General features: G+C 36.8%; 2 protein-coding genes across 6 annotated transcripts; one reads left to right on the forward strand and one right to left on the reverse strand.

The window, feature by feature from the left end:
• Positions 1 to 5,663, forward strand: LOC131660956 (protein DETOXIFICATION 27-like). Of its 5 annotated transcripts, none has more exons than XM_058930332.1 (9): positions 1 to 480; positions 568 to 1,109; positions 1,189 to 1,275; positions 1,375 to 1,431; positions 1,540 to 1,778; positions 1,896 to 2,014; positions 2,169 to 2,255; positions 2,344 to 2,399; positions 5,524 to 5,663. In XM_058930332.1, the coding sequence occupies exons 1-8, from the start codon at positions 193 to 195 to the stop codon at positions 2,392 to 2,394; spliced, it is 1,470 nt and encodes a 489-aa protein (XP_058786315.1). In that variant the 5' UTR covers positions 1 to 192; the 3' UTR covers positions 2,395 to 2,399; positions 5,524 to 5,663. The 5 variants fall into 5 exon arrangements, with proteins under 5 accessions (XP_058786315.1, XP_058786313.1, XP_058786314.1 ...); XM_058930330.1 differs by lacking the exon at positions 5,524 to 5,663 and adding an exon at positions 2,889 to 3,977; XM_058930331.1 differs by lacking the exon at positions 5,524 to 5,663 and adding an exon at positions 2,962 to 3,976.
• On the reverse strand, positions 4,444 to 27,314 carry LOC131660955 (protein DETOXIFICATION 27-like). The gene is made up of 7 exons (XM_058930328.1): positions 26,961 to 27,314; positions 26,257 to 26,885; positions 26,102 to 26,158; positions 5,512 to 5,750; positions 5,319 to 5,437; positions 5,144 to 5,233; positions 4,444 to 5,027 (listed from the first exon to the last, which is right to left on the reverse strand). Exons 1-7 carry the CDS (start codon positions 27,234 to 27,236, stop codon positions 4,953 to 4,955), a joined length of 1,485 nt encoding a protein of 494 aa, XP_058786311.1. The 5' UTR covers positions 27,237 to 27,314; the 3' UTR covers positions 4,444 to 4,952.
• Between the last annotated feature and the right edge of the window lie 487 nt (positions 27,315 to 27,801).

The raw sequence follows: 27,801 nt of genomic DNA on the forward strand, positions 1-27,801 counted from the left end.
AGAATGGGAATTGATATTTCTCTTTCTATCTATACCTGTCAATTTCTTGCGTCTATTTACACTTTAGTAGTATCTAGAGAGAAACCCCTAAAGGTGGTAGCTTGGTTCCTTCACGAAACTATGTTGTGGCTAAGTGGTGAGTCATAGAGTTTTCCCCTAAAGTTCGTTTCTTGCATTACACAAATCAAACTCATGGGAAACAAAATCCCAAATGAATCAGAGCAACAAAACCACCCACTGATACAGTCAACTCAATCGTCACAACCACAATTTCAACCAAACACCATCTCTTTATTCCAACAAACATGTTCCGAATCAAACAAACTATGGCACATTGCTGCCCCTTCCATCTTCAGCCGTCTCACCATGTTCTCCATCACAGTCGTCACTCAATCCTTCGCCGGCCATCTCAACGATCTCGACCTCGCCGCCATTTCCATCGCCTGCACCCTCCTCATCTCCATCCCTTTCGGTTTCTTGGTAAACTAAAAAAAAGATAATTTTTTAACTCTCTCTATTAAGTTTTTTTTTATCCAACAAAAAAATTTCATTTTTTTGATTCTGTAGCTTGGAATGGCGAGTGCTCTTGAGACCCTTTGCGGCCAAGCTTACGGAGCAGGACAAAACCACATGTTGGGTGTTTATCTACAACGTTCTTGGGTTGTTCTTTTCTTGTCTTCAATTTTGTTGCTACCCATGTTTGTGTTCGCAACACCTATGTTGAAGTTCATAGGACAGCCTGTTGAGGTTGCGGAGCAAGCGGGTTTGGTTGCGATTTGGTTGATTCCGTTTCACTTGAGTTTCCCATTTCAATTCACTTTGCAAAGATTCTTGCAGTGTCAGTTGAAAACCGCGATTATAGCATTGGTTTCAGGAGGAGCACTTGTGATTCATGTGATATTGAGTTGGGTGTTTGTTTATAAGATGAGAGTTGGGATTGTTGGGATTGCTCTTACTATTGATTTCTCTTGGTGGGTCTCGGTTTTGGGAATGCTTTGTTATACGCTATTTGGTGGGTGTTCAGATTCGTGGACTGGTTTTTCTGTTGAAGCTTTTGTTGGTCTTTGGGAGTTCTTTAAACTCTCTTTGGCTTCCGGTGTCATGCTTGCGTTAGTATTGTCCTTTTTTTGATTATTTTTGAGGTTGTTATGTTGTGATTCTTTGAATGATGTTAATGTTATGTTTCAGGTTAGAGAATTTCTATTACAGATTGTTGCTTATAATGTCTGGTTATATGTACAACTCTGATGTTGCAATCGACGCGCTTTCGGTTTGGTAGTTTTTTTTTTACTTCCTTTGCTTTCTAGTTTTTAACTCATTATATCTTTCATTGTGTTTATTGGATTTTTTGCTGATTTTGTTTTCTGTTGGTAGTGTAACTGTTTATGGTTGGGAATCCATGATACCGCTTGGTTTTTTGGCTGCAACCGGGTAAGTCGCGGGTTATAAGTCTCCTGTTTTGATAGATTTCTTCTTTCTTTCAACCAAAACAACAGTCGCAAATCTCAATCTTTCTCTGTTTTAATCATTTCGTTTCAGGGTACGAGTAGCAAACGAGCTTGGCGCAGGCAATGCAAAAGGGGCGAAATTTGCGACAATGGTTTCGGTGGTAAATACAGTATTGGTGGGTTTCATATTTTGGTTGATAATTGTGGCCTTTAATGAGAAGCTTGCTTTGATCTTTACATCAAGCTTATCTGTAATCCAAATGGTCCATGAACTATCATTCTTGTTGGCTTTTACCATTCTTCTTAATTGCATTCAGCCTGTTCTTTCCGGTAAATCCCAAATAATATAGTTATAAGTACATAACTACAATGTCAATGTTCTGAACTTAAGATTACATTTTCTGATATTGTCATCACCGATGGTATCGGTTGGTTTTAAACTTTCAGGTGTAGCTGTTGGATCTGGTCGGCAAGCAGTAGTGGCTTATATAAACATTGGCAGCTACTACTTAGTCGGAATACCTTTTGGGTTTCTCCTAGGTTGGCTGCTACCATCCGGGATTGTTGTAAGTTTCGTCACAAATTAATATCCCACTCCGAGGGAAAGTTAAATCAAATTTTAACACTTTGCAATGTCATTGAAATACTTTCATATGTATTTAATCATATCTCAGCATATAATGTCATTGATAGTGATGATTTATGAATTGAATGTATAAGGGTATGTGGATTGGAATGATGAGCGGAACGGTGGTTCAAACATTGATCTTGGCCATTATCACGTCGAGATATGATTGGGAAAGAGAGGTAAGCTTTTGTTTTTTCTTGTCTGTTTGGTGATACTGATAACAGAAATTGTGACATAACAATGGTGTGATTGTTATCTTGTTTGTAGGTACGGAATGCACAGATTCTTGTTAAGGACGACGAAACATCCAACCAATAACGAAGGTAAAATTCATGTTGTATTGCACCATCTGAAAATAATACTTAGCTATTTAAGATAGTTGTATTCTTTGCCTCTTAAAAGACTACCTTAGCACAGAATTGTGATGCTGCACCAATAGATTTTTATATTTATGAGAACATTTATTTGTCAAGACAGAAACTGTTTTTTTATTATTATCAATTTTTTTTTTTATATTATTGTCTATTCTTGTTTGTTGATAACAAAGTTTTTGAGCATTACTAATTAACAAAAAAATGGCATCTAGAAAAGACGCCAAGTGATATATGGTTGAAAAAAGTTTTAAATGCAGCAGCGGAGATTTGAAGCGAGGTTCTTTATAAGCTATATTACCTCGGTTCTCAAGAAAACCGAGATAACATGTTTATTAATTTTTTATGGATAACTTATAGCTGTGTTACCTCGATTTTTTTATGACACCGATGTATCATGTTGTTTATCTTATTAAAAACAATAAAACATTGCTCTCCCAGGACATATACTCTCGGTTTTTAGCATGTTGGAGATGAAAGTTTCGTCATAAAAGTGTTATTTGTTCATCAACAGGTTTTCGTCTTTGTCTTTTTCTAGGGAGCATGACGTGGGATTAGTGTTGCTAGTACTTTTGACTTTTCCATATCTAAAAATTACTTGAACGGTCATAACATGCTCTAGGATAAATCCAAGAGGATGATCAACAAATACCTCTTCTTGAATGTTTCTGTTTAGAAATGCACTCTTTATATCCATTTGAAATAGTTTGAAATTCATGATGCATGAGAAAGTTAATAACATTATTATGGCATCTAATCTAGCCACATGAGTATAAAATTCATCATAATCTATTCTCTCTTGTTAATTATATCCTTTCGTAACTAGTGTGACTTTCTTTCTCAAAACATTTCCTTCTTGTCGCGAAAGATCCATCGGATTCATATGACTAGACTAGATGAAGCTTTGCGAAGAGAGGTTGATTGGCTGGAAGCCTCCATGCTTGGTTGGGGAATTGTCATCTCTTATAGGAAATTTCTGCAAGAAATTAGGCCGAAGCAGGGGTATAAGAAAAAACCCGACAATCTTAAATGCTAAAATACGTCAATTATAGAATAATCTTCCCCTTATTTTGTGTTTGCATCAATTTAGCTCCTAACAATGACAACTCTTTATTGCGCTAATTATTGCAAATATTTTGGTGAATTGAAGATTTTGGACAAGAATAAGATTTTTTGGTAACCTTTGAAGTGATAGGATTTTCTCAGAGCACATAATTTTTGTTTTCTCTTCCTTTTTAAGTCCCTTCCTTTTCTATTTTTTTTAATACTTTTATTTATTTCTTCCTTAAATTTTTTTACTTATTTTCTATTTCTCCACTAACCTTGTCCTTTCAACTCACTTACCCCGTAACCTCTACTTTATTTTTAATTTATTAAAATAAATTTAAGACATAATTACATCCTTTATGTTTTTTAACAATTTGATCCTTTAAGTTTTTTTTAATAACTTGGTCTTTGAAGTTTTTTTTTTTAATAATTTGGTCCTTTAAGTTTTTTTTGTTGAATTAGGATATGACTTTATATTTTTTGGTGCTTTATGTATTTAGGATGTTAATATATGTATTTTGTTGCAACTTGGATGATTGGTCGGATTAATCAAAGATTGGAAAAAAGGAAAGTTTTTTTTTTTTTTTAACAATTTGGTCCTTTAAGGTTTTTTTGTTGAATTAGGATATGCTACTTTATGTATTTAGGATGCTAATATATGCATTTTGTTGCAACTTAGACGATTGGTCGGTTTAATCAAAGATTGAAAAAAAAGGATAATTGTATACACATTTATTGTTAAAAAAAAGCTTAAGGGACCAAACTTGTCAAAAAATTACTTAGCACCCCTGGATATAATTATGCTTAAATTCAATTAATTATATAAATTTTAATTAATCGTTTTTTCTTTTAAATAATAACAATAATAATAAAAATTCAATAATAATTATTTTTGGATGTTACATTTTCAGATTTTTTTTTTAAATTAACTAAATTTTTAAAAAAAAAAAATTCACAAATAACTAAGCTTTCAAATTATTTATCTAAATAGTCATTTCTTCACCAATTTAACACATTATCGTCAATGAGAGTGGCGAGTACACTCATTTTAAGATCAAGTCGCCAATGGGAATGGCGGCCACATTAAAAATTAGGGCAAATTTTGAGTCTTAAATTAGGGCAAATTAGGGCAAATTGTAACTGGAATGGCGGCCACATTAACAATAAACATTAAAAGAAACTTTTGAGTCTTACATTCCAACATACTTTTTTTCTTTCTTTAGAATATCCTTGTAGAATAAAAAAGAACCCACGCAAATTGGATCACAGTACGAAGTGGAAAAATATTACACTCAAGATGAACAATAAAAAGAATATTGCGGGAATTTTAGAGAGAAGCTACTTTGGTGTAATGAATTCATCTTATATATTCATGCTGAAGATTAACATCAACCGCTTAATTAACTGAAACAACAATTATGTAAAAAAAACAACTAATACATTAGGTTAATCCAAATATTAATCAGTGATCTGCAATTGATCATTAGGTTTAGTTACAGACCACTTGTTTACATGTGAGCCAACCTTCTGTGCCTGCATAAGTTCATACAATCAAAACAAATACACACATTAATTAATACCATAGGATATATTAAACTAATGAGTTATACAACATAATCAAGGTTTAAATTGAAGTGTATAAAGTATACCTCTTTTTTCCAATCACACCGTACTGTTATTATGATGAGTATCAATGTTTGAATTGTTGTACCACCAAATATCATCCCACCCCATATACCCTAATGTCACCATATAGATATTAACATATTATTCAAAGCTCAAACATAATATAACTGATTTTCTTAATGAATTATTGTTACTTACTTTAACACCAGTGTTAAAGACCCATCCCATGATAATTCCAAGTGGGAGTCCAATTAGATAGTAGCATCCAATATTTACGTATGCCACAAATACTTGCCATCCTGAGCCAACAGCTACACCTGCAAGCATACATGCATTTTTATAATCAATTATTAATCATAATTACTTTTTGAATTAAGTTGATTCATTTTACCTGATAGAACAGGTTGAACGCTATTGAGAAGAATGGTGACTGCCAAGAGGATTGACATGTCGCTGACGGCTTGAAGAACAGAAGGGCTTGAGGTGAAAATGTATGCAAACTGTCTATGGAATATAATTATGAGAGCACATAAGATTAATCCAATCACTGTTGATTGTATCACTGATACTTGCATTGCAAATTTTGCTGATTTTCCTTTTCCTGCTCCAAGTTCGTTCGCCACCCGCACCCTGCAATTTGTTTCATCACCTGATAATTTTTGTTTCATGGCTAGTGTAATACTTTACAGTTTACACGCCATCACTTGATAATATTGTATACTTTACCACAATCATTAATAGACATGACTTTAAAGATATTATCCTCTTTATTTCTTATAAAGAATAATTTAATTTTTAAATATAATTGAAAAATATATATTTCACTTATATATAATCTTAATATATTACTTATTCAATCAATTTAAAAATAAAAAATCACTTATAAAAAGAATGGAGGGAGTATAAGTAATTGTACATCCTGGAAACTAAGACGAGTAAGGTTATAGCTGTAGTCGAATCAAGTATGGCCTTTTTACGAGAAATGGGCACGATATTTGCCGCCCTAGGCGGGATAGTAGCGGACATACATTATAGAGTCTTTATGATGCGATATCAATATATTAAATATGTCTCGAATGCGTTTAATGTCAAATGAATGGCTATGAATATCAAATATACTGATTAATGGTATTCAAAGTCCTTGTCTCGAGTTCGATTCCCAGGCGGAACAATCTTGCTTGGCCAGTGCACATGCCTCTACGCACGAGCCGGATTAGTGGCCCACCTGTGGTGGGTCGAAAGCGGTGTGAATAGCAAAAAAAAAAGTCCTTGTCTCAAATGCAATAGCAATAATTACTATAAAACGGAGAGAGAGAGAGATGTAACTAACTTTTATTTTCAAATTCAATTATGTTACAAGTGAGTAATCACTCTCTCAAACTGAATGCAACTTCAGTTTATATACACACAGGCGGATTCAAATGCAAATGAAATTAAAATCAAATGCAAATGAAACTTAAATACAAGCTAAATTCATACTACTTGAATATGAATTACATCTCAACATCATCTCTTAATTCATATTCAAGTTTAAAAATCATCAACACCAATTTCATCCCTCAAAGTGATGAAGTATTTAGTCTTGATTGTCTTGGTCAATACATCCACAAATTGCTTCTCAGTGCTACAGTGAACAACATCAAACACTCCATTCTGAACTTGGTTGCTCAAAAAATGATACTTAGTATCTATATGCTTGCTTCTCTCATGCAACACTGGATTCTTGGCAAGATTTATTGCTGACTTGTTGTCAATTATCATCTTCACTGGTTTGCTCACCTTGAACTTTAGTTCCTGCAGAAAATTCATCAGCCAAACAACTTGACACACAAACAATGCTCCAACAATGTATTTTGTTTCAGAGGTTGACAGTGCAACCACTGGTTGCTTCTTGGAACAATAAGCAATGTGAGCACCTAGATACACACACAAATATCCTATTGTGTTTCTTCTGTCTATCATGTTTATACACCATTCAGAGTCTAAATAATATATCAGCTCAGAGTCATCTGACACTCCAGATGGAAACATAATATCATACTTCAGGGTTTCCTTAATATACATGGGGATTCTGATTGTAGCTTGGTAATGTGACCACTTTGGTTTGCTCATAAACATACACACTATTCCAACAACATAACATATGTTAAGTCTAGTGTTACACATGTATCTCAGCAAACCAACCAACTATTTGAAGATTGTAGCATCTACTTCCTCAACATCTGGATCATAGTCTAGCATATACTTTCAGTCAAACGCAACTCTCGTGCCGCTAAACTACTATAAAGTTTTTCAAATCTCATGGTACTAGTGTCTTTCAAATGTTCTATGGATACAAATATGTAATCAAACTATGGAGTAAGATATTTTAGTACCTTTTCAATAATTACTTGTTAAGAGAGCGTTTCTCCACAAGCTTTCATCTCATTCGTGATCACAGTCACTCTAGAGATGTAATCTGATACCTTCTCATTATTTTTCACGCTGAGATTCTCATATGGCTTGCGTAGGGACTGCAACTTTACTTTATTCACTGATGCATCGTCACCATAGTACCACACAAGTGTATCCCACACCGCCTTCACCGTCGTCGCATCGAAAATCTTCTCAAACACATTCGTATCCACACACTGATGTATATATAACAATGCCTTATGATCCTTCTTTCTCGTATCATGTTGCTCATTTCTTTGGGCTTCTGTTGCATCTTCCAATCCATCTTGTGTTTCTCCAGAAGCTTTCATCTCATTCATGATCATAGTCACTCTGGAGATGTAATCTGGCACCTTCTCATTATTCTTCATACTGAGAATCTTGTATTGCTTGCATAGGGACTGCAACTTTACTTTCTTCACTTATGATCGTCACCATAGCACCGTACAATTCTATGCCATACTACATTCGTTGTCGTCGCATCGATAATCTTCTCAAACACCTTCATATCCACATAATCATAGATATAGAATAATGACTTCTGATCATTCTTCCTCCTATCACATTTCGCAGTTCTTTGCGCTTCTGTTACATCTTCTACAACCAACGTGTATTTGTCATTAACGAGACTAAGAATATCTTGAGCTCCAAATAACACACGATCAGAATCGACCATCGATTCCAATTATTTCTGTCGAACAATAAAAACTTTGTGTTCAAGATACCGTTTCCGCCGTTCTTCTTCGTTCTTGTGAAAATCACTCAAATCTCACAAACATTGTGTTTTCCAAACCTTGAGAATAAAGATATGAGTAATCACTCTCACCAACTAAATGTAGTTTGACTAAATTTTGTTAAATGTGTAATAACTCTCACCAAGGGAATGCAATTTCAGTTTATATACCCACAGTCAAATTCGAATGCCAATGAAATTAAACTTAAATGCAAATGAAATTTAAATGCAAGCAAAATTCAAACCAATTGAATCTGAATTACCTCTCAACATTATCAACCAATACTAATAGAATTATCATATAATGTTATTGCATGAACATTTAACTTCCACCATTGGGTCGGATAAAACTAACTCGAACCTCAAATTCAACTTGCTTTCAATCTAGTATTGATAGCTTGACAATAACGATAAGGAAAACTTGAAGGGATGATCATGTTCAGTTGAAATTAAAACAATAAATGAACCAAAGACAACTACCACCCTCAGGGTAAGTTGGATCTCGCTGGGAAACATACCATCTCTCTCGCCAGAAAGCTTTAAGCTAATCTTTGTGAATTATTCAAATCTATCGTCGATAGTTTAATCACCGCCAAGTTTTTCTGTCCCATTTATTACTTTCTGTTTGATATTGTAATTTAATAAATAGGACAATTTGAAAAAGAAAAAGGACAATATGTTTAACCTAGAAAATACATTTTTATTATTTTTTGCCAGACATTATTATTTGATAATAAACAATCATGAACTGTTAATATAACACATAATCCATTATAGCATTTTATTTGTTTTATAAATATTCTAATGAATTCAAAGATTTACTGTATTTATTAGTTAATTAAAAATACAAAATTATTTTTATATATTTTACATTGTCAATTAATCACGAAAGTGCATCATGTTAAAATATACTTTAAATTTTAAAATATTAATATGACATAACTGAATATTATAATCTTATTCGATGATAGTGTAAGTTATTTTACAATAACACGCAATAGCTTTAATCTCTTAAGAATATTATTATTAAAATATATTTTGTCTTTTTGTTAAAATTATGTTAAGATTTAATTTTGTTTATACACTCTATTGAAGTAAAAACTTAGTACTAAATTGGAATGCATGTTTTTGCATTGTTTTTTTCTTTTACAATTTAACATTAACTCAAAACATATATTATTTTTTAAATCAAATTATATCAAATAATCGGTTGTATAAATGTGTTTTTTTAAATTACTTTATGATGTCAACTAACTGTATTTGGGATATGACAGTGTTTTTTTTTAATATGGTTCTGGTATTCAAACATCATCTTATTGATTTAAATTTTTTTGATAGATTGAAGATTGATAAATAAGTATCCATTATTAAAATTAAATTATTTTTTAAATATTTAAAAAAAATTATTGTAAAGATTATTTTTAATTATATATATATTTTTTGAATCAATGATATTTGATTAATTCAATAAACACTATATACACGGTGATCGGCCACCATCCAGCCCCAAAAACAAAGCCTATTCACAAAGCCACAAAAACAAAGCCTATTCACAAAACAAACTTTAGAGCACACACCTATAACATAAGTATATAGCTATGTGTTTCCTATACTTCTTAAAATTCCATATTCTATAGACTATTGTATCTATAATATTTCTCTCAATTATATATTGTTAATTATACATTTATATAAATGTGAATCAAATTTTTTTGTTTTTTTTTCTATGACATGTTTAGTCAATTCTATAATCTATTTGTTTATTATCACATTAATTAATATATTTTTTAATTTTAATAAAATTAATTATTTACTTTATCAAAGTGATTAATACTCAATAATCGTGTACACAATTAATTTTTCCTTCACGAGTCACTGTTATCATAATATCTTTTTTAATTTAGATCAACAATTTTATTTATTTGTATAATAAAAATTTTATTTCTAAATACCAATTTATTTTTCTTTCTTCATATCATTGAGTCATTTATTTATCTTTTTGTATGTCTAAATTTATATAATAATATTTATTTTAAAATTAAATAATTTTTTTTAAACATTTGCTATGCTTACACCCATAATCTTACACAAATACCTACATCCTATACACTGTTCACCGTATTTATATGGTGAACAGTGTTTTTAATAAAATAATATTATTTAAAAAATATTTTATTTTTTAAAATATATTTGATTTTAAAATTTATTTTATAATACAAATATAAGATTGTATCATTAGCCAACTTCACAACTATATTAACCACAAAAATGTAAGTCATTAACCAATTATTTTACTTATAATTCATTAACCTCTTTCACTACTTCATTAACCAATAAAATACATACTATTAACCATGTTCTTACACTAAATTATAAATATGTTAATCAACATTTACTCTCCATTAATCAATTTTATTTTACTATTTAATATTTTTTTTATGTTTGAAAACTCACTAACCAAGGTAAGAACTTTATTATCCAATTTTATAAATATGATTAACCAAATTTTGTACCGAGTATATTAAATTTTTATGTCAAAATATATAACCAAACTTTCAACTGTATTAACTAAATTTTAACATTTTATTAACCAAATTAATTTTATAAAAATATATTTTAAAAATAAAAACAAAATAAAAACACTGTTCCACGTATTTGTGAACAGTATTTAAGGTGAAGGTGTAAGATTTAGGGTAAGAATAACAATTTTTATAGTTAAGATAGTAGCTGCCCTAAAGAACTTTTTTGTTTTTCTTATAATTTTTCTTATAGTTTTTTTTTTTTTTTTTTTGTAATTAAGGATTATATAAAGCGAGTACTAGGGGTACTCAAACCCAATTACAAAAGAAGGAACGGAAACAAAAAAAATCAGTCCCTACCAAAATTACATACCAATTGACATTTTACCGGAAATAAAGCAGAGGAGCTTTACAAAATTCGTAAAAATTACAATTGGGGTACCTAATTTCTCCGTGGGACGACCACTTCCAGAGTAAAACTTTAACGTTCCAAATAATATCAGTAAGACACCACTTCTCCTTCCCAAATATAAACCTATTCCTCCTACTCCATAAACTCCAACAAACACCGAGCCAAACCAAACCTTCGGTTCCCTTCCTTACTCGCTTGTGTTTAAAAGAGAAAAAAGAAGACAAGAAGATATCCCAAGAGCTGCCAGTTAAAACCATGTCCGTTTCCAACCAACAAGAGATGGAACTCCAAACTTTCTTTGCAATCTCACAGGAGAACAACACATGGTGCAAAGTTTCTTCTTCAGCCTCGCAAAAAGAGCAGACAAGATCGGAAACATTAGAAATTATACCTCTAACCAAAAGCAGATTTTTTGTCGGCAGCCTGTTTATAATAACTCTCCACGCAAAAGCTTTGAATTTGAATGGAGCTGCAATTTTCCAAACCAGATCCAAAGCTTTTTCTCTATCTGTACAAAAAATGGAGAAAAGACGGTTCTCCGAAAGAGACTTGTAACAGGAGCTGACCGTGAATTCTCCTCCCGACGAAAGCAGCCATGAGACTGCATCCTGCTGACCCTCGGAAGGACTGACCGTGACCAGCAAATCGGCCAGCTCTGTAAGACGCGGCCGAAGAGCAGAAGAAACCGGCAGCACAATCCCCAAATCTCCCCACCTCCACGATCCATCCACCCACTCTCCCATGGCACTAATTGTCTCATTCTTGGCCGCCGAATACTCATATAAATCCGAGAAACAAGAATTCAAAGGAGTCCCTCCTAACCAAGCCACCTGCCAAAACAGAATGCCCTTACCGTCGCCTAACGAAAAAATACAGTTTTCAATGAAAGCTCCTTCTTGATGTTTGAACTCCAACCTCGTTAGATCCTTCCACCAAGTAGAAGCCAAACTATCTTGCTTTCCAGAATAGCCGAGCAGAATGTTATTGGCCCCATATCTCGCTTTTAAGACTTTCACCCACAACGAATCTGCCTCCCGACATAACCTCCATTTCCACTTCGAGAGAAGAGAAACATTAAATTCCTCCACTAACTTGAAACCCAATCCGCCCTTCTTCGTGTTACGACATAGATTGTCCCAACAAACCCAATGAATCTTCTTTTTATCGTTCGATCCTCCCCACAAGAATTTATTTTGAATTCTTGTTATCTCGTTACAAACTTTCACCGGGGCACGATAAAAAGACATAGTGAAAACATGAAGGCTGCTTAACACCGATTTTAACAAAGTATACCTTCCTCCTAAGCTCAAAAACCTCCCTTTCCAAACATCTAACCTTTTCTTCAACTTGTTGACAAGCGGATCCCACACCTCAATCCTTCTCGGGTTACAACCTATTGGGATCCCGAGAAAGTTAAATCGGTCCACATCGATGATACAAGCAAGAAAGTTTGCAGCCGCCCTCAGAACGTTTAAGTTCACATTTATCCCGATCAGCCTGCTCTTGTGGTAATTAACCCCTAACCCGGAAATCAATTCAAAACCTCTAAGAACAGATTTTAGAGCCCAAATATGCTGCCAAGAATCGTCCCCGATCATGATCGTGTCGTCTGCATATTGAAGAATGTTCACCTTGCAAGCTCCTTTAATGCTAATGCCTCTGAAGTTGTCTGCTGCCGCTGCGCTCTCAACCAGACCCGACAGACCCTCCGCTACCAAAACAAACAAGAAAGGAGAAAGCGGGTCTCCTTGGCGTAAACCCCTCGATACTTTGTACTCCTTAGACGGGCTGCCATTGACTAAAACCGACATGTGGCTATTGAACACTAATGCTTCCATCCATTTCCTCCACATCAAACCAAAACCCATCCTATTTAACATATATATCAGAAAACCCCAACTAACCGTATCATATGCTTTTTCGAAATCGACTTTGAAAATCAAACAAGCCTTCTCTTCCCTTTTTGCAAAGTCCACTATCTCGTTTGCCACCATAACTCCATCCATAAGTTGTCTACCCGGAACAAACGCCGTCTGACTTTCAGACACCACCTCCTTTAAAACCCTTTTTAATCTAATTGCTAGCAGCTTCGATAAACTTTTGTACATACAGCCCACGAGGCAGATTGGGCGGTAGTCGTCTAACACAAGAGGATTCTCCTTTTTTGGAATTAGAGTGAGAAAAGAAGATGTAACAGCCTTGGACAGAATTCCGTACTTGTGAAAGTCGTTAAAGAAACGAATAAAATCAGTTTTCATAAAAGGCCAACACCTACGAATGAAATCGAAATTATAACCGTCAGGGCCGGGACTTTTGGTGCCTTCACAATTCCACACTGCTTCTCTAATTTCCTCCTCAGAAAAAGGGGCTTCCAACTCTTCAGCTTGAGATAACGATATTTGCTTGAAAACGATACCGTCCGGAACAGGTCTTGCCTCATCGTGTTCCTCAAACTTTTTAGAAAAGTGCCTCCAAACCTCTGTCTTTATCTCCCCAACCTCCTTAATTAAACCCGCTTCGGAATTTAACCAACCAATCCTATTTCTCCGCCTCCTTTCTTTCAAAGAGCTGTGAAAGAACCTGTTGTTACAATCACCTTCTCTATCCCACCTAACTCTTGATTTCAAGTGCAGAAGATTCTCCTTGATCCTAGCATTTGTCCAGAATCGGGCTATAGCTTCGCTTCTCCTCTTGACCGCCTCTTCCAAATGATCATCCGAACACCATTCGATAAAGTTGTCCTCTTCATTAATGGCTGCTACTCCTTCCGAAATCTCTAAATCTATTTTCCCATAAACATAATTGTTCCAATCTTTCAGGCTGCCTTTTAGAGCTTTTAATTTCTCCTTCAGAATATAATCCCCTCTGCCTTGAAACGAAAGCTTCGACCACTCACCTTCGATAAACGGTAAGAAAGACTTGTTATCAAACCATCCACTGTTAACCATAAACGGTTTCGGGCCCCAATTCTCGGCTTCCACCACAAGCCATAACGGACAGTGGTCAGAAATGTCCCTGTTACCTATGAATTGGCCGATGATACCCCACTCTGTAATCAAGTCCTTCGACACCAAAAACCTATCAATCCTACTACAAGCCTTTCCGTCGCCGCTATACCAAGAGAAACGTTTCCCTTTACACGGAACATCAATAAGTTTCAGTTGATCCAGAAAAGATTGAAAACCTGAAAACTCAGAGTTACGGCTAGAACAAACAGCCCCTTTCCTCTCGAATTTCGACACGGTCGCGTTGAAATCGCCGGCCAAAACCCAATCTGCATCCGCATAAACCACTCTCAAAGATAATAAATCTGCCCATAGCTTCTTCTTCTGATTTATAAAACAAGAAGAATAAATATTCAAAACGTAGAAGGACTTTCCGTTGCGTCTTAACTTAACTCCGAGGAATCCGTCACCTTTAAAACTCAAAATCTCTTCAAACAATTCTTCCTTCCACATGGTGATAGGACCACCTCTAGAACCCGTGGAATTCGCAAAGGACCACCCAATGCCATCAGTCTGCCACAAAGATTTGATAATGTTGCTATCCACCTCTTCCAACTTTGTCTCCTGTAACATGAAAATCTCAGCCTTCCCTCTCTCTATGATTCTGCTAACCCTCTTTCTCTTCAGCCGATTACCGCCCCCACGAATATTAAACGAGCCAATAATCATTTAAACGCATTTGATATTACCCTCCTCCCCACCAGTTTATTTTTAGCCACTTTCTCCATCTCTTCTAATTGTCTCTGATAATCTTTCGCAATGTTTCTAGGCACCACCCCTAAATCAGAGATGGCTTTCCATGTTTTTGCTCCAACCTTCGAATCGATGTTTTCCCAAAATCTGGAATTACAGTTTACCATATCAACATCCGAAATTGGATCGCTGCACAAAACTGCCCCTGCAGAAAAGTCTTCTCCTTCGCTATCTCCCTTCTTCGAAGCTAAACTAACTGAACCAGAATCCTCCTCACAATCACCTACCGGCAACACCGTCTTTTTTAAAGCTGGGCTTCCAAGAAGCCTCCTTTTAATTCTCTTTTTCTTAATGGAGAAAGGGCCTAATAACTCTGTCAACTTTCTATCCTTCCTGCTACTTTTGATTAACCCCTTGTCCCTAACCATAGCTTTCGCCTCTGGCCTCAAAATCAAACCAGAGTTTCCATCCACCGAAACAGGATCTGCTGCTTCCTCTTCTCTCCTGAAAAGAGAATCTAGAGAACAGCTAACTTTGCTCCCTTTAGAGCCGGAAGAAAGCGGTTCGGCAGCTTCAGTGTGCTCAACCATCCTCGATTTCCTGACTTCCACTAAAGCTTTATCAAAAGTGCCTGGAATTCCCTGCCTTGAATCCTCGGAGTCCCCCAACGGAAAATCCCCTCCACCTAAAGGCGCCAGATTGACTTCCAGCGGTATAGCGCTTCCCTCAGGAAAACTTGACTCTAAAGCCAAAGGCTTAACTACCTCCAAAGGTTCCAGCACATCTGCATTCGCCGTCGACTCCTCCGAAAAAGCCTCGTTGTCCTCAATTGCCATGTTAACTTCCTCCTCTACGTTCCAGTCCTTCTCCGAATCAGAAGAAGCTCCGTCCTTAGATCCAGGATTCAATCCCTCATTGTTAAGATTGATCCTGATCGGGCCGTGTAAATCCTCCATGATCTTGATGTTGAAAGGAACCCCGTCAATAAGCACCGACACAATCTCGTTCAGAACTTTCGAACATGCTGTGCGAACCATAAACCTCCCCACATCCATATTCACTGCCTTCAAAGTTTGTTCATCTGCACATATGTAAGTTCCTACTCTCTTTGCCAACTGCTCAAAGAATTCGAATCTCCAGGCGTGACACGGGACACCAAAAACCCTCAACCACGTAACCCTATCTTCGTCCACATCCCCCACTTTCCACCTTCTAATCTCAGAGAACCACTGTTTCCACCACACTTCGCCTTCCCTAAGCAAAGCCTCAATGTCTCCTTCTTCTACCTCCTCCAACAAGCATAAGTTTGCCCCTAAAGGCGTAACCTTGATTGAGAAGTAGCCTTCTATCTCAAAGCAAGTCTGTATATTGTAAGTCATACCAGGGCTAATGACTTTTCCAACATAAGCCTTAGCAAGCTTAGCTAAGACCTCTGGGTCAGATGAAAACTCCAGAACCGGCTTCACTTCCTCCTTGTCCTCTGCCCTCTTCTTTGCAGCTGCGACCTCCGCGAAAGATCTAGCATCCACATGTGAGGCATCAACTCTAACACCGTGCCTCTGCAAATGGTCCTGAGGAACAACCAACTGGGGCTCCTTTCCTGAAGCACCTCCTCCTTTTGTAAACCTCTCGAATCTAGGTGGGTTTGCGTGAATTTTAACCCCATCGATAATCACGTTGTCCAGCTTGATTGCCAGAACTCTGATGTCCTCCACCTGATTGAACCTAGCAAAACCGAACCTTTTTCCGAATTTATTCCTCTTTGGTGGAATCACCACTTCCACAACCTCTCCGATACACCCAAATAGCTCGAAAATCTCTCGCGCCTTCACTCTATCAGGAATCTCAGAGAAATAGATAGAGGCGCTTCTAACGGCATTCCCTGTTACAAGCCCTGCTCCCCCTCTTCCCCCAAAAGGAAAAACGTCCCACCTTTGAACGAAATTTCTGAAAGCCCTTTTTCCATTGCTCCTTCGCCAACCTTCTGTCATTGCTAAGAAGGAAGAAAACACCGTGGAGAGAAAGAACCTAGTAGTCCCAAATCGAAAACCACCAACACCTCCTTGCCAAGGTCCCTGAGCCCTAAAGCCAGGAATTTAAACCGAAGACAAAAAGATGGGTATTCCCTATTTAGGAGCCACTGAGTTTCTCCACAAAGACACTGGCGAAAAAAAGCCGGAAAAGAAACGAACAACCCGTCTCCGGTCACCGGAGAGTCATGATATTAACTCCACCAATAATATTAATGAAAGTAACTTTCGTGTGCCAAGAAGGGCTTCTTTGTTGAAGACAAAATTTGATAGGTCATTTGAGCTGCTTCTTATAGTTAAGATAGTAGCTGTCCTAAAGTACTTTTTTGTTTCCAAGTAAACCCAGCTCACCACCGACACATTTCCAAGTTCAACATGTAGTTGTCATTAGGCAATGTTTGGTAAATAGACAATGGAGTAGTTGATATTATATTGATGACTTGTGCAAAACTTTAGAAATGGAGTAGTTGATATTATATTGATGACTTCTGCAAAACTTTAGAATTGTTTATAACATGCGTTCATTTTCCATTATAATATTTGTCTTTGTTAAAATTACAATGAAGTACATAGCTTGGGGTGGCAAAACGGGCCGGGGCCCGCTGGGCCGCCCGCGCACCCGTCAAAAATTGGCGGGTTGGGTTGGGATCTTACGCTCGCTGCTCGCCAAAACCCGCCGCCCGCCATACCCGCCCCGCCAAAGCCCGCCGCTCGCCAAAACCCGCTCCTCCTCCAAAACTCACTCTTTTTTTAGCTAATTCTAGTAATTGCAATTCTTGATGGTTTATTTTATACATTTATTTATAAATATATGTAATATTTTTTAGAGTAAATTTGTTAAAAAATTACTTTTATAAAAAATTGTTTTAAAAAATAAGTGAAAAGTTTAATTAAAAAGTAAAAAAAAAACATATTAATCTATTAAAAAAATATAAATAAAAATAGGCGGGTAAGTCCGCCGCCCGCCAACCCGCCATCTTGGCGTGGCGGGCATAATTTTGATGCCCATTTTACTTGGCGGGCATGCCCTCCCCGCTTGTTTTTTGGCGGGCATAAGGCGGGGCGGGCGGCCCGTTTTGCCACCCCTGCCCACATGAGAATATCTCTTCCAACCTTCTAAAGTGGGAGGGTTCAGTGTTTAATTTGTTTTTCACACGGTATTCATATTATGATGTTGACCAATAATGTAGCTTAGGGAGGATAAATTCACTCGAAGAGTTTTAATACCAATCACATTTGGTAATATGAATCTAATTGCCTATAATATCGTATGATGTAGTAGTAGTAGTATATCATATCGTACAATAACAGCAATAAATCATGGACAGCATGTTTGTAAAAGATCATTAATTGCTAAATGATTTGCTCTGAACATCATTCTTTAAATGTCTTGTTTCGGCTCACAAGTAATTTTTTAGGGGATTTCAAATTTAAACTGATTTAAATAAAAATTATTAACTGATCTAAAAAAATTGAAAATTATAAAAAAAGCTGAATATTATTGAATATATTGAATGTTATTTTGTAAAAATTCTTCAATTCAGATCAAATTTTAGATTGAATTTTTAAAATCGATCTTAACGAGCCGAACCACATGTACATATATCTTTATATTTATTTATTTATTTATTGTATTAGTATGATATATTGTGTTTATTTATTATTTAATGATATTTGTTTGTTTAATATTATTTATTAATTTTTATTATTTTATTTGTTTTAAGAATAATAAATTATTCATATTTTATAATACTAACTAACTATACCGTCAAAAAAAAAAACTAACTATATATATATATATATATATATATATATATATATATATATATATATATATATATATATATATATATATATATATATATATATATATATATATATATATATAGGGAACATATCATATGAGAATACCATTTTTATGTGAAAACATGAGAATGAATCTGAACCATTAAATTTTTAAATAAATGGTAGAGATTATGTGTCATTCTTTTTTTTCTCTCTCTTCCATCATTAAAATTTCAGAAGAGCATAAAAAATAAGCGATAGGTCGGAACCCATAGGGTTCTCTATGCATAAAAAAGCTCTGAGTGTGAGTTGCAGGCCGAAATCCACCATGCTCTCCGTGCATAACAAAGCTCCCATGTGAGCTCTAGACCGGAATCCACAAAACTCTTAGTGTGAGCTCAAGGTCGGAACCCACTAGGGTTTTCCCCGCTTTGACGTGAAAAATTTCAAAAGAGCACAAAGCATGAATTCGTTGGGATCTCTAACACAAAGTCAGAACCTTTGAGCTCTAGGGAGTTTATAACAAAGTCAGAAAGACCCGACCTAAAGTAGCAAAGGAGAGTCAGCTTGATAATTAGATGAGAAGATGCCTCAGGCCAATCGAGCTGACACCGCAAATAAGAAGACCTCAATTGCATTTAGGAAATGAAACTGAAGGAATAGTTGGACTATAAGAATCTTACACCAAGATAGTACACAAAGATAGAGAGATCACACTATAAGATGACAAGGACGGGCATCAACAATTGATAAACTCAGCTCACAAGATTAAAATCGACCCGGTAAAACTAAGTATGACCTCAATAGAGGGAGAATAAATCTTAAAAGATTGTGCATACCACAATCCCTCAAAGTATCTCTCCCCAACGAGCCTCGTTAAACATTAAAACATGGGTCCCCATAGAAGGCTAAGATATAGGAGGAAGATATAAGTTGGGAGGAAGGCGGTTAAGCATGACTAGGTAGACACATATCAAAAAAGTCATCATCAAACTCGCCAAGGGCGGGTCCCAATCATGGAGTTTTATGTAAGCCTGCCATATAACTTTGGAAGGTCGATAAAGGCCGAAATTTTTTTGTACATCCTGGAAGTTGCAATGGTTGGCTTACCTGGATGAATGTCCCTTAAGCATCTTTCCCATTTGGGCTTCATGCTTAGGGATTTGTGTACATCCCAGAAGATGCAATTGCCAACTTTGGATTTTTAATCTGCGTGCATTTGTCAGATCACCCCGGATGATTGTGCCATAAGCACCTCGCCCCTCTAGGCCTCATGCTTAAGGGTTGTGTATATCCCAAAAACTAAAGACATACTAGGTTATGGCTGTAGCCGAATCAAGCACTAACATTTTTGGGGCTACGTGCACGACAATAGCCTCCATATGCAAGATAGTAGCGGACATGCCTTAAAAAGTCTTTAGCGCACGATATCAATATATTCAAATATGTCCCTAATGCGTTAAATGTCAATTGAATGACAATGAATGCCTATTAAACTAATTAATGATATTCAAAATAGTTATCTCAAATTAAATAACAATGATGATATAAAAGGGATTTCCTCCAACCTAAAATTGGACTGATTACAGAAACAAATCAATTTACTAGCTAACATCGATAAAGTTATCAAATTATATTTTGCGTGAAAGATAAGAAAAGTCACATATTTTAAAAATTAGAAAATTGTAATTAAATAATAGTAATAGTATACAAATTAAATCTTTTTGTGAAGATGAGGTAGTTCAAGTAACTATGTGTTACTTGAGGTAGATGAATCTAGATGTTAATTAACACAAAGTTCAATCTATAGTCGCAGTATATTTTTATATTTTTTTCATAATGAACTATAATTAAACACCTTTTAAAAAATTAAAGGGTTAATACCTATTTTTACCCCTGCCATATGAGTTTGGTTTGAAAAACCCATGCCAAAAAAAAGTTGTAAGAATGACCTCAACAAATTTCAAAAGTTTTATTTTGGCCCTTTATCAGGCCACATTATCAAAAAGTCTGATGTGACAGTGTTTTTTGTTAACTTTTTAATGAATGGAATTTCCACATCATATATTAAGCCAGTGCAATGACATTAATACTCTTAGTTATTCACCAATCAGAACCATTTCACCAACATATCACCTTTCATCATCTTTGTTCACTCAAAATCACCTTACCTCATTTCGCTATCTATAATCAAAACGCAGAACAAATTTCCATCACCTTCATCACATCTCACACACCACCACCAATTTGTTTCCATCGCGAATCTTCATCATCATTCATCACCATAATCGTTCATAACTTGCAACGGCAGTGTTACAACAACTTTCATCATGTAACCAAGCCAACAAAACCGTGAAAACAACCATAACAAAACCTAATGACTTCCTCCTCCTTCTTTCAACATCACCACCGTAACAAAACCAAATAACCTTTTCCCTTCACAATAACCAAACAAACCTCAAATCCATCTCCAAATTTCTCTTCAGAACTCACATCATTTTCTTCCTTGTTCCTACACAAAACCGACCGGAACAACACTCATTTCTCCGGTAACCCCCACAACCTCTACTCAACCTAACCGTTTCTACTCCACCTGTAACAACAACTTCAACTCACAACTACACATCAACTTCCTTTCAACCACCTATAACGGAACCTCAAACAACAAAAATCCACAAACGCAACGTTACAACAGATCACTTTCAAGCACCGACAAACTCGCAACATCGAGATAACAACAAATCAGAAATCAATTCCAAAAAAGAGAAGTGAACAAAAATCGAAGAGGAAGAAGAGAGGATCCGCCGCGGTTCCATGAGGAAGAAGAGAGTTGAGCGGAAAATGAGAGAAAGACGACGGCGGGTCGTCGGATTTCGATCGGAAAAGAGGTGGCTGATTTTGCCGTCCTCTGTTTATGAGAAGGAAGAAGGAAAAAGAACGTGATTTTGTTTCAGTACCCTAATCCTCTTTTAATTTCTTTTTATTTTAATTTTTGTATATTAAATTGATTAATATATTGTTAATTGATATGATTATTAGAAATATGAAAAGCTGGATAACTAAGGGTATTAATGTGATTGCACTGACTTAATATATGATGTGGAAATTCCATTCATTAAAAAGTTAAAAAATACACTGCCACATCATACTTTTTGATGACGTGGCCTGATAAAGGGCCAAAATGAAACTTTTGAAATTTGTTGAGGCCATTTTTGAAAATTTTTTTGGCAGAGTTTTTTCAAACCAAGCCCATATGGCAGGGGTGAAAATAGGTATTAACCCAAAATTAAATCTTTTGTACTATTTTTCCTTCTGTATTTTTGACAATAAAAATATATCAATAATTAATTTAAATAATTAGATAAAGTAATTATTTTTCAAATTTATCATTTTAAATCTCTGTAAAATAATAAAGTACAATAGTTATTCTAAATTTGAAAGAATAATATAGTTTTTCTTTGAGTAATGCTATTCATACACTAAAATCCTACACCAAACACTATTCACCGTATTTATATGGTGAATAGTGTAAAATATTATTATAATAATAAATAATTTTTTTATTTGTTTTGATTAAGAGATACCGATATAAAATTGTGTCATTAACCAACTTTATAACTTCATTAACCAACTGTTTACATTTTATTAACCAACTTTGTTTTATTACTACAAATTATTATAAATATATGTGTGTTTATTAACCAACTTCATAACTTTATTAGAAAATTTCTTTATCAACCCCCATGTCTTCTTGGTCACCTCTGGTGAAAAACCCAAACTACCCCTAACTTCGGAAATGCATTTCCGAAATGCAAGAAAAAGGTGTTTTTGGAGATGCATCTCCGAAAGCGCCTTTTTTTTTTTGAAAAAATTGTCTTATTTCGAAAGTTCATTTCCGAAAACAGCATTTCGGAAATGAACTTCCGAAATAATGCGCGTTTTGCAGATTAAGCAAAACAGCCCCCTCCCCCTAATCATTTACCCTAATCATCATCAAACACTTCCAAACTCAAACTCTCTGCAAAAAATCTGCAAAAGCAAGTGTGAAGTAGCCAAACTCTTCTTCCAAACTCAACCAAACTCATCATCAAACACTAATTGGTAAGTTTATCATTGTTTTTTCAAGTTTTAGATCTATTTGAATAAACTCTAATAGGGTGTTTAGAAACTGAAAAAATCACATTAAGATAGGTTAGTACTGATATTAGGATGTTTAGTAGGCATAGAAGTAGTTTTGGTTTAGGTTTTTTGGGTCTGCCATTGGAGGCTGTATTGAAGGTCTGCGCAGGGGTGTTTCGGAAGTTCATTTCCGAAAACACCTCCATCCCAGTTTTCGGAAATGAACTTCCGAACTGTACCAGAAGTTCATTTTTTTTTGTTTTTTCATTTGCCTCGCATATTAATCGATTTCGATTGTTTACAGGAACATGTCAGGCAACCAACCAGCACGCATCAGAGAGGGGAGAGAGTCCCAGACTGCGTCGGCTAGACGCGAGCGGGCGGCGGCGCAGCTGGCGTCGACCCAGGGACGGGGGTAGGGCCGGGGACGCCGTGTGCGAGTTCCCGTGGACGTGGGAGAGGGTACATCTGGTTCAGGATCTAGGAGTCGGCTGGCTCGGGCATCTTCTTCCCGCCAGCGAGAGGAGGAGGAGGAGGAGGTGGCGGCAGTGACTTACCACGAGCTGGAGGAGGTACCGGATGTTGACCCTCCAGCCGGGGAGGCGGATGAGCAGGAGGACAGCTATCCGGGAGGGCCCTTTGACACCTCTGTGCTGTTTCACTACCACGATTACGTCGCTCGGCAGATCTGGGAGGGAGAGGTATTTTTTTAATTTAACCGTTTAATTGTCACCATTTTTTATAGTTTAACCGTTTATTTGTGGCTTATTTAATATATGTCGCTTATTTAATATATGTCGTATATTTGTTTTTTTTTTCAACAGGAGCGAGAGCCGTTGAAAATGGTGAACCACGCTCGAAAGATATTTAGTCTGTTTAAACCAACAGCTGAGTGGTTTAACGACCATGTGCGAGGTTCAGGGCTTTGCGGGCTCTGCATGACGGGTTACACCACTATCAGCACCGGCATGCAGGGGGCATTTGTGGAGCGTTGGCACAAGGAGACGTCCTCTTTCCACCTGCCGGTTGGGGAGATGACGATCACCTTGCACGACGTGCAGTGTCTTCTCCACCTGCCTATTAGGGGGCCACTGTTGCACCACTCCCGGATCCAGAGGGTCGAGGCCATTGAGTGGATGACGCTCTATTTGGGCATGGAGCACGAGGTTGCTCACTTTTAGTGCGTCACGACATCTGGGCCTCATGTCCGGTTCACCATACTGAGCACTTATTTTGAGCACCACCTGGACGCGGCTGCCGAGGCTGAGGGTGAGGGTGACGAGCTATTCACAAAGTATCACCGCGGCTGCGCTCTCCGGTGCTGGTACATGCATGTGGTAGGCGCTGCATGCTTTGTGGATAAGAGTGCCAGGTACGTCGACGTGACCTACCTCCGCTACTTCATGGACCTGGATACCGTTCACCAGTGGAGCTAGGGGGCAGCTACTCTGGCATATCTCTACCATAAGCTGAATGAGGCCTCCAACTGGAGGACGAGGCAGTTGGTCGGATCCTCCACACTGCTTACGGTACGTTTTATTTTAATACATTATCGTATTTATTTATTTATGTTTCGTATTTATTTTTAATACATTATCGTGTTTCTGTTTCAGAGCTGGATCATCTCCTACTTCTCCCGCATCCACGGCTTTCACATCGATCCTGCGTACGTGGACGCCATGCCCAGGGCCGTCAGATACGCTCTCCAGAGGAGGAACGATGCGGTGGGACCATACCGTCTGTACTTGGACCGCACGATGCACGACGACGTCACCTGGAGGCCGTTCGTTGACTACGCTCAGATTGTCCCCTTTGACGGCATTGCTCTATATTCAGGCTGGTTGGCATGCGGGACCGGCATCATGGTCCGGTATCTCCCTGAGCGGTGCATGCGTCAGTTCGGATTCGTGCAACGGATACCCAAGTCACCCTTTGAGGCAGCTCCCGACACAGTGACCCGAGTGCAGCTCACTGCCATATGGGAGGACTGGCAGCATCATGTGGTACCGCAGGAGTACCGTCTCACTCGGGTCACACAGGACTGGCACAGTGAGGAGGGGTACGTCACATGGTTCTACCGGGTGTCTCATCCTCTGTTGAGACCCGACGTTCCCGGCGCTCCTAGGCCAGCACACGAGGAGATCCTGGAGAACCAGCAGGCCGAGGATGACCACGCCATTGATCTCATGCCGATCTGCCAGCGGATAGAGATGCTTGGGCGGGACGCGTTGGATCGAGGTATCGTTGATCAGGGCGGTCCAGAGGCAGTCGCTGTGATGGAGATGATCGTCACTGATGCGGGCCGTGCGGCGGGGTACAGGAGGCAGAGGAGGGCCCAGGGTGAGAGGGTTAGGCACACCCAGTAGTGGTCGGGTTTATTTATTTTTTGATTACGGATTGTATCTTTAGCACACTATTTTTATTTGTTTCGGTTTGTATATATTATTTTCATCGGATTAGTATTTTTTTTATTTATCATATTAGTATTTTCAGTTTATCTATTGCTTATTTTATTTGGCGTTTACGTTTAATTAAAATGCGAGACTGTTTTAGATAAAACATAAAAAAAAACATAGTTTCTGCATAATTCGGAAATGAACTTCCGAATTCACCCCCCATGAGGTGTTTTCGGAAGTTCATCTCCGGAGACACCCCCCATGAGGTGTTTTCGGAGATGTACTTCCGAATTATGGAATTTTTTTAAAAAAAAAAGCGCTTCGGAAGTTCATTTCCGAAGCAGGGGTATTTTGGGATTTTCGCTGGGGGTGACCCCCATAGGGAGGTGGCTAAAGAAATTTTCCTTTATTAACCAACATTTTACACTTCATTAACCAACTTCATTTTACTACTAAAAATTATTTTGAACATTTGAGTGTTTATTAACCAACTTCAATATTTTATTAATCAACTTTTCACTTTTCATTAACCAACTTTGTTTTACTAAATTATTTTTAATATTTTGGCGTTTATTAACCAACTTGATCACTTCATTAACCAATTTTTTATATTTCATTAACTAACTTTGTCATTGTTTACTGTTCACGTGCATGTTCGTGTTCACTGTTCATAAAAAATTATTTTATTTAAAAAGATACTGTTCACCGTATAAATACGGTGAATAGTATTGGGTGTAAGTATTGGTGTAGAATTTTGATGTATGAATAGCATTACTCTTTTTCATTTCATCTTAGTTTTTACTAGATGTGGGGACTAGGGAGGATTAATGTAAAAGGACAGACAAAAGTAGCATACCCGGTAGCAGCAAAGAAGGCAAGAGGGATCATCATTTCCCATCCATTGATACTCATACTACAAAACCAATTAAATCCACCACATTCATTCTTCAACAACTATAATAAATATAAAACTTGTAAAATTCAAATACTTGTTTGTGACTATTAACTTACCATACAGACAATGCATCAACAGCAACTGTTGCATTTTCCATCTTACCAGTCATAAGCAGTAATATCCTATAATACCAATTCTCTAAACAAAGCATGACCCCAGAAGCAAAAGACAGTTTGAAGAAATCCCAAAGACCAGAAAATGCTTCCATTGAAAAACCATTCCAAGTCAAAGGACAACCACCACAAACTGTGTAACCAAACATCCCAAAAACCAATACCCACCATGAAACATTCAAAGCAATAGCAGCACCAAAAAGTCCAAAATCCCAAACGTAAATAAACAACCAACTAGTTAACACATTCACCACCAAACCCAACAGAGAAACCCATGCAATCACACCTGATTTCAGCTGGCACTGTAGAAACCTATGAAGAGGAAACATAAATGCAAAACTGAAATGCAAAGGTATAAGCCATATAGCTAGAGTACCACTCCATTCCGCCACGTTATCTGGTTGTCCTATAAGTTTGAGAAACGGAGTAGCAAAGACATAGCATGGTAACAGAAGAAAACAACATACGAAGAGAACAATCCATGATCTTTGTAGATATATTCCTAACATGTGATGTCGTTTTGCACCAAACGCTTGTCCACAAAGTGTCTCCAACGCGCTTGCCATCCCCAACTATATATGATCACATCATTTATCAAGAAAGACGTTGCAGCATAAAATAATGTTAGTTAGGAAGAAGGGGCTTACAAGGAGGCCAAAGTTGAAGCCAACGATGACGGTGTTGGCGATGGTGATGGAGGCGAGTTGAAGTTCACCTAAGTGACCGGCAAAAGCTTGACTAACAACGTTCATGGTGAATGCTGCGATGCGGCTGAAGATAGCGGGACCCAATATCACCCATAGTTTCTTGGTTTCAATCCATAGTTTCTTCCCAAATCTTTCTTCTTCTTCTTCAACCTCTCTTGACAAGAGAGATCGGATAAGAGTGTCTTTAATATCACTGTCTCTATCGTTGCTACTCATTGTGATATAATAGGACCTCGTTCAAGAAATGAATTGGGTTATGTGTGTAAATATGTATAATAAATACTAAAAATAAGAGTTAGGTTCACAATTCTGAATTGGATTGTGATAGTGGAAAGTTACATAATAATAAAAAGGACAAAATATTTGGTTTCAGCCTCATGTTGAGTCAACCTACCACTCTATCTTGTTATTACTCTCTCAATTTTTTTTTTTTTTTTTTTTTTTTTTTTGGTGTTAACCGACCGGTATCCGCGGGGGAAAGGGGCCCCACGTGACTAATCCGGACCCGGGCTCGGAGGCGACGGCACCGTGGCCCCAGGGCGTTTTTGACTCCAGCCGGGATCGAACTCGGGTACCAGCCGGTTCCGTCCCTTTTTGGAGAAAACTCATTTGCCACTTGAGCCAACCCTTTGAGGTTTACTCTCTCAATTTTTGTTTGCTGTAATATTTTTCTCTCATGTCCTTTACATTCATGATATTTATTACATTCAAATAAATGTTAATTTGTTCTTTAGTTGTTGTTGGGATGAATATTCGAATCCTTAATATTCTATTTTTTATT

The sequence above is a fragment of the Vicia villosa genome, linkage group LG3, assembly GCF_029867415.1.
Source record: "Vicia villosa cultivar HV-30 ecotype Madison, WI linkage group LG3, Vvil1.0, whole genome shotgun sequence".
NCBI lineage: Eukaryota > Viridiplantae > Streptophyta > Magnoliopsida > Fabales > Fabaceae > Vicia > Vicia villosa.

Excerpts from the sequence above, each read along its gene's own strand:
- LOC131660956 (XM_058930332.1), top strand. The coding sequence starts at position 193 with ATGGGAAACAAAATCCCAAATGAATCAGAGCAACAAAACCACCCACTG. Across the intron at positions 1,110-1,188 it reads GCTTCCGGTGTCATGCTTGC|GTTAGAGAATTTCTATTACA; the intron begins GTTAGTATTGTC and ends GTTATGTTTCAG. Across the intron at positions 1,276-1,374 it reads ATCGACGCGCTTTCGGTTTG|TGTAACTGTTTATGGTTGGG; the intron begins GTAGTTTTTTTT and ends TTCTGTTGGTAG.
- LOC131660955 (XM_058930328.1), bottom strand. The coding sequence starts at position 27,236 with ATGAGTAGCAACGATAGAGACAGTGATATTAAAGACACTCTTATCCGA. Across the intron at positions 26,886-26,960 it reads GCTTCAACTTTGGCCTCCTT|TTGGGGATGGCAAGCGCGTT; the intron begins GTAAGCCCCTTC and ends GATCATATATAG. Across the intron at positions 26,159-26,256 it reads GTTGATGCATTGTCTGTATG|TATGAGTATCAATGGATGGG; the intron begins GTAAGTTAATAG and ends TTGGTTTTGTAG.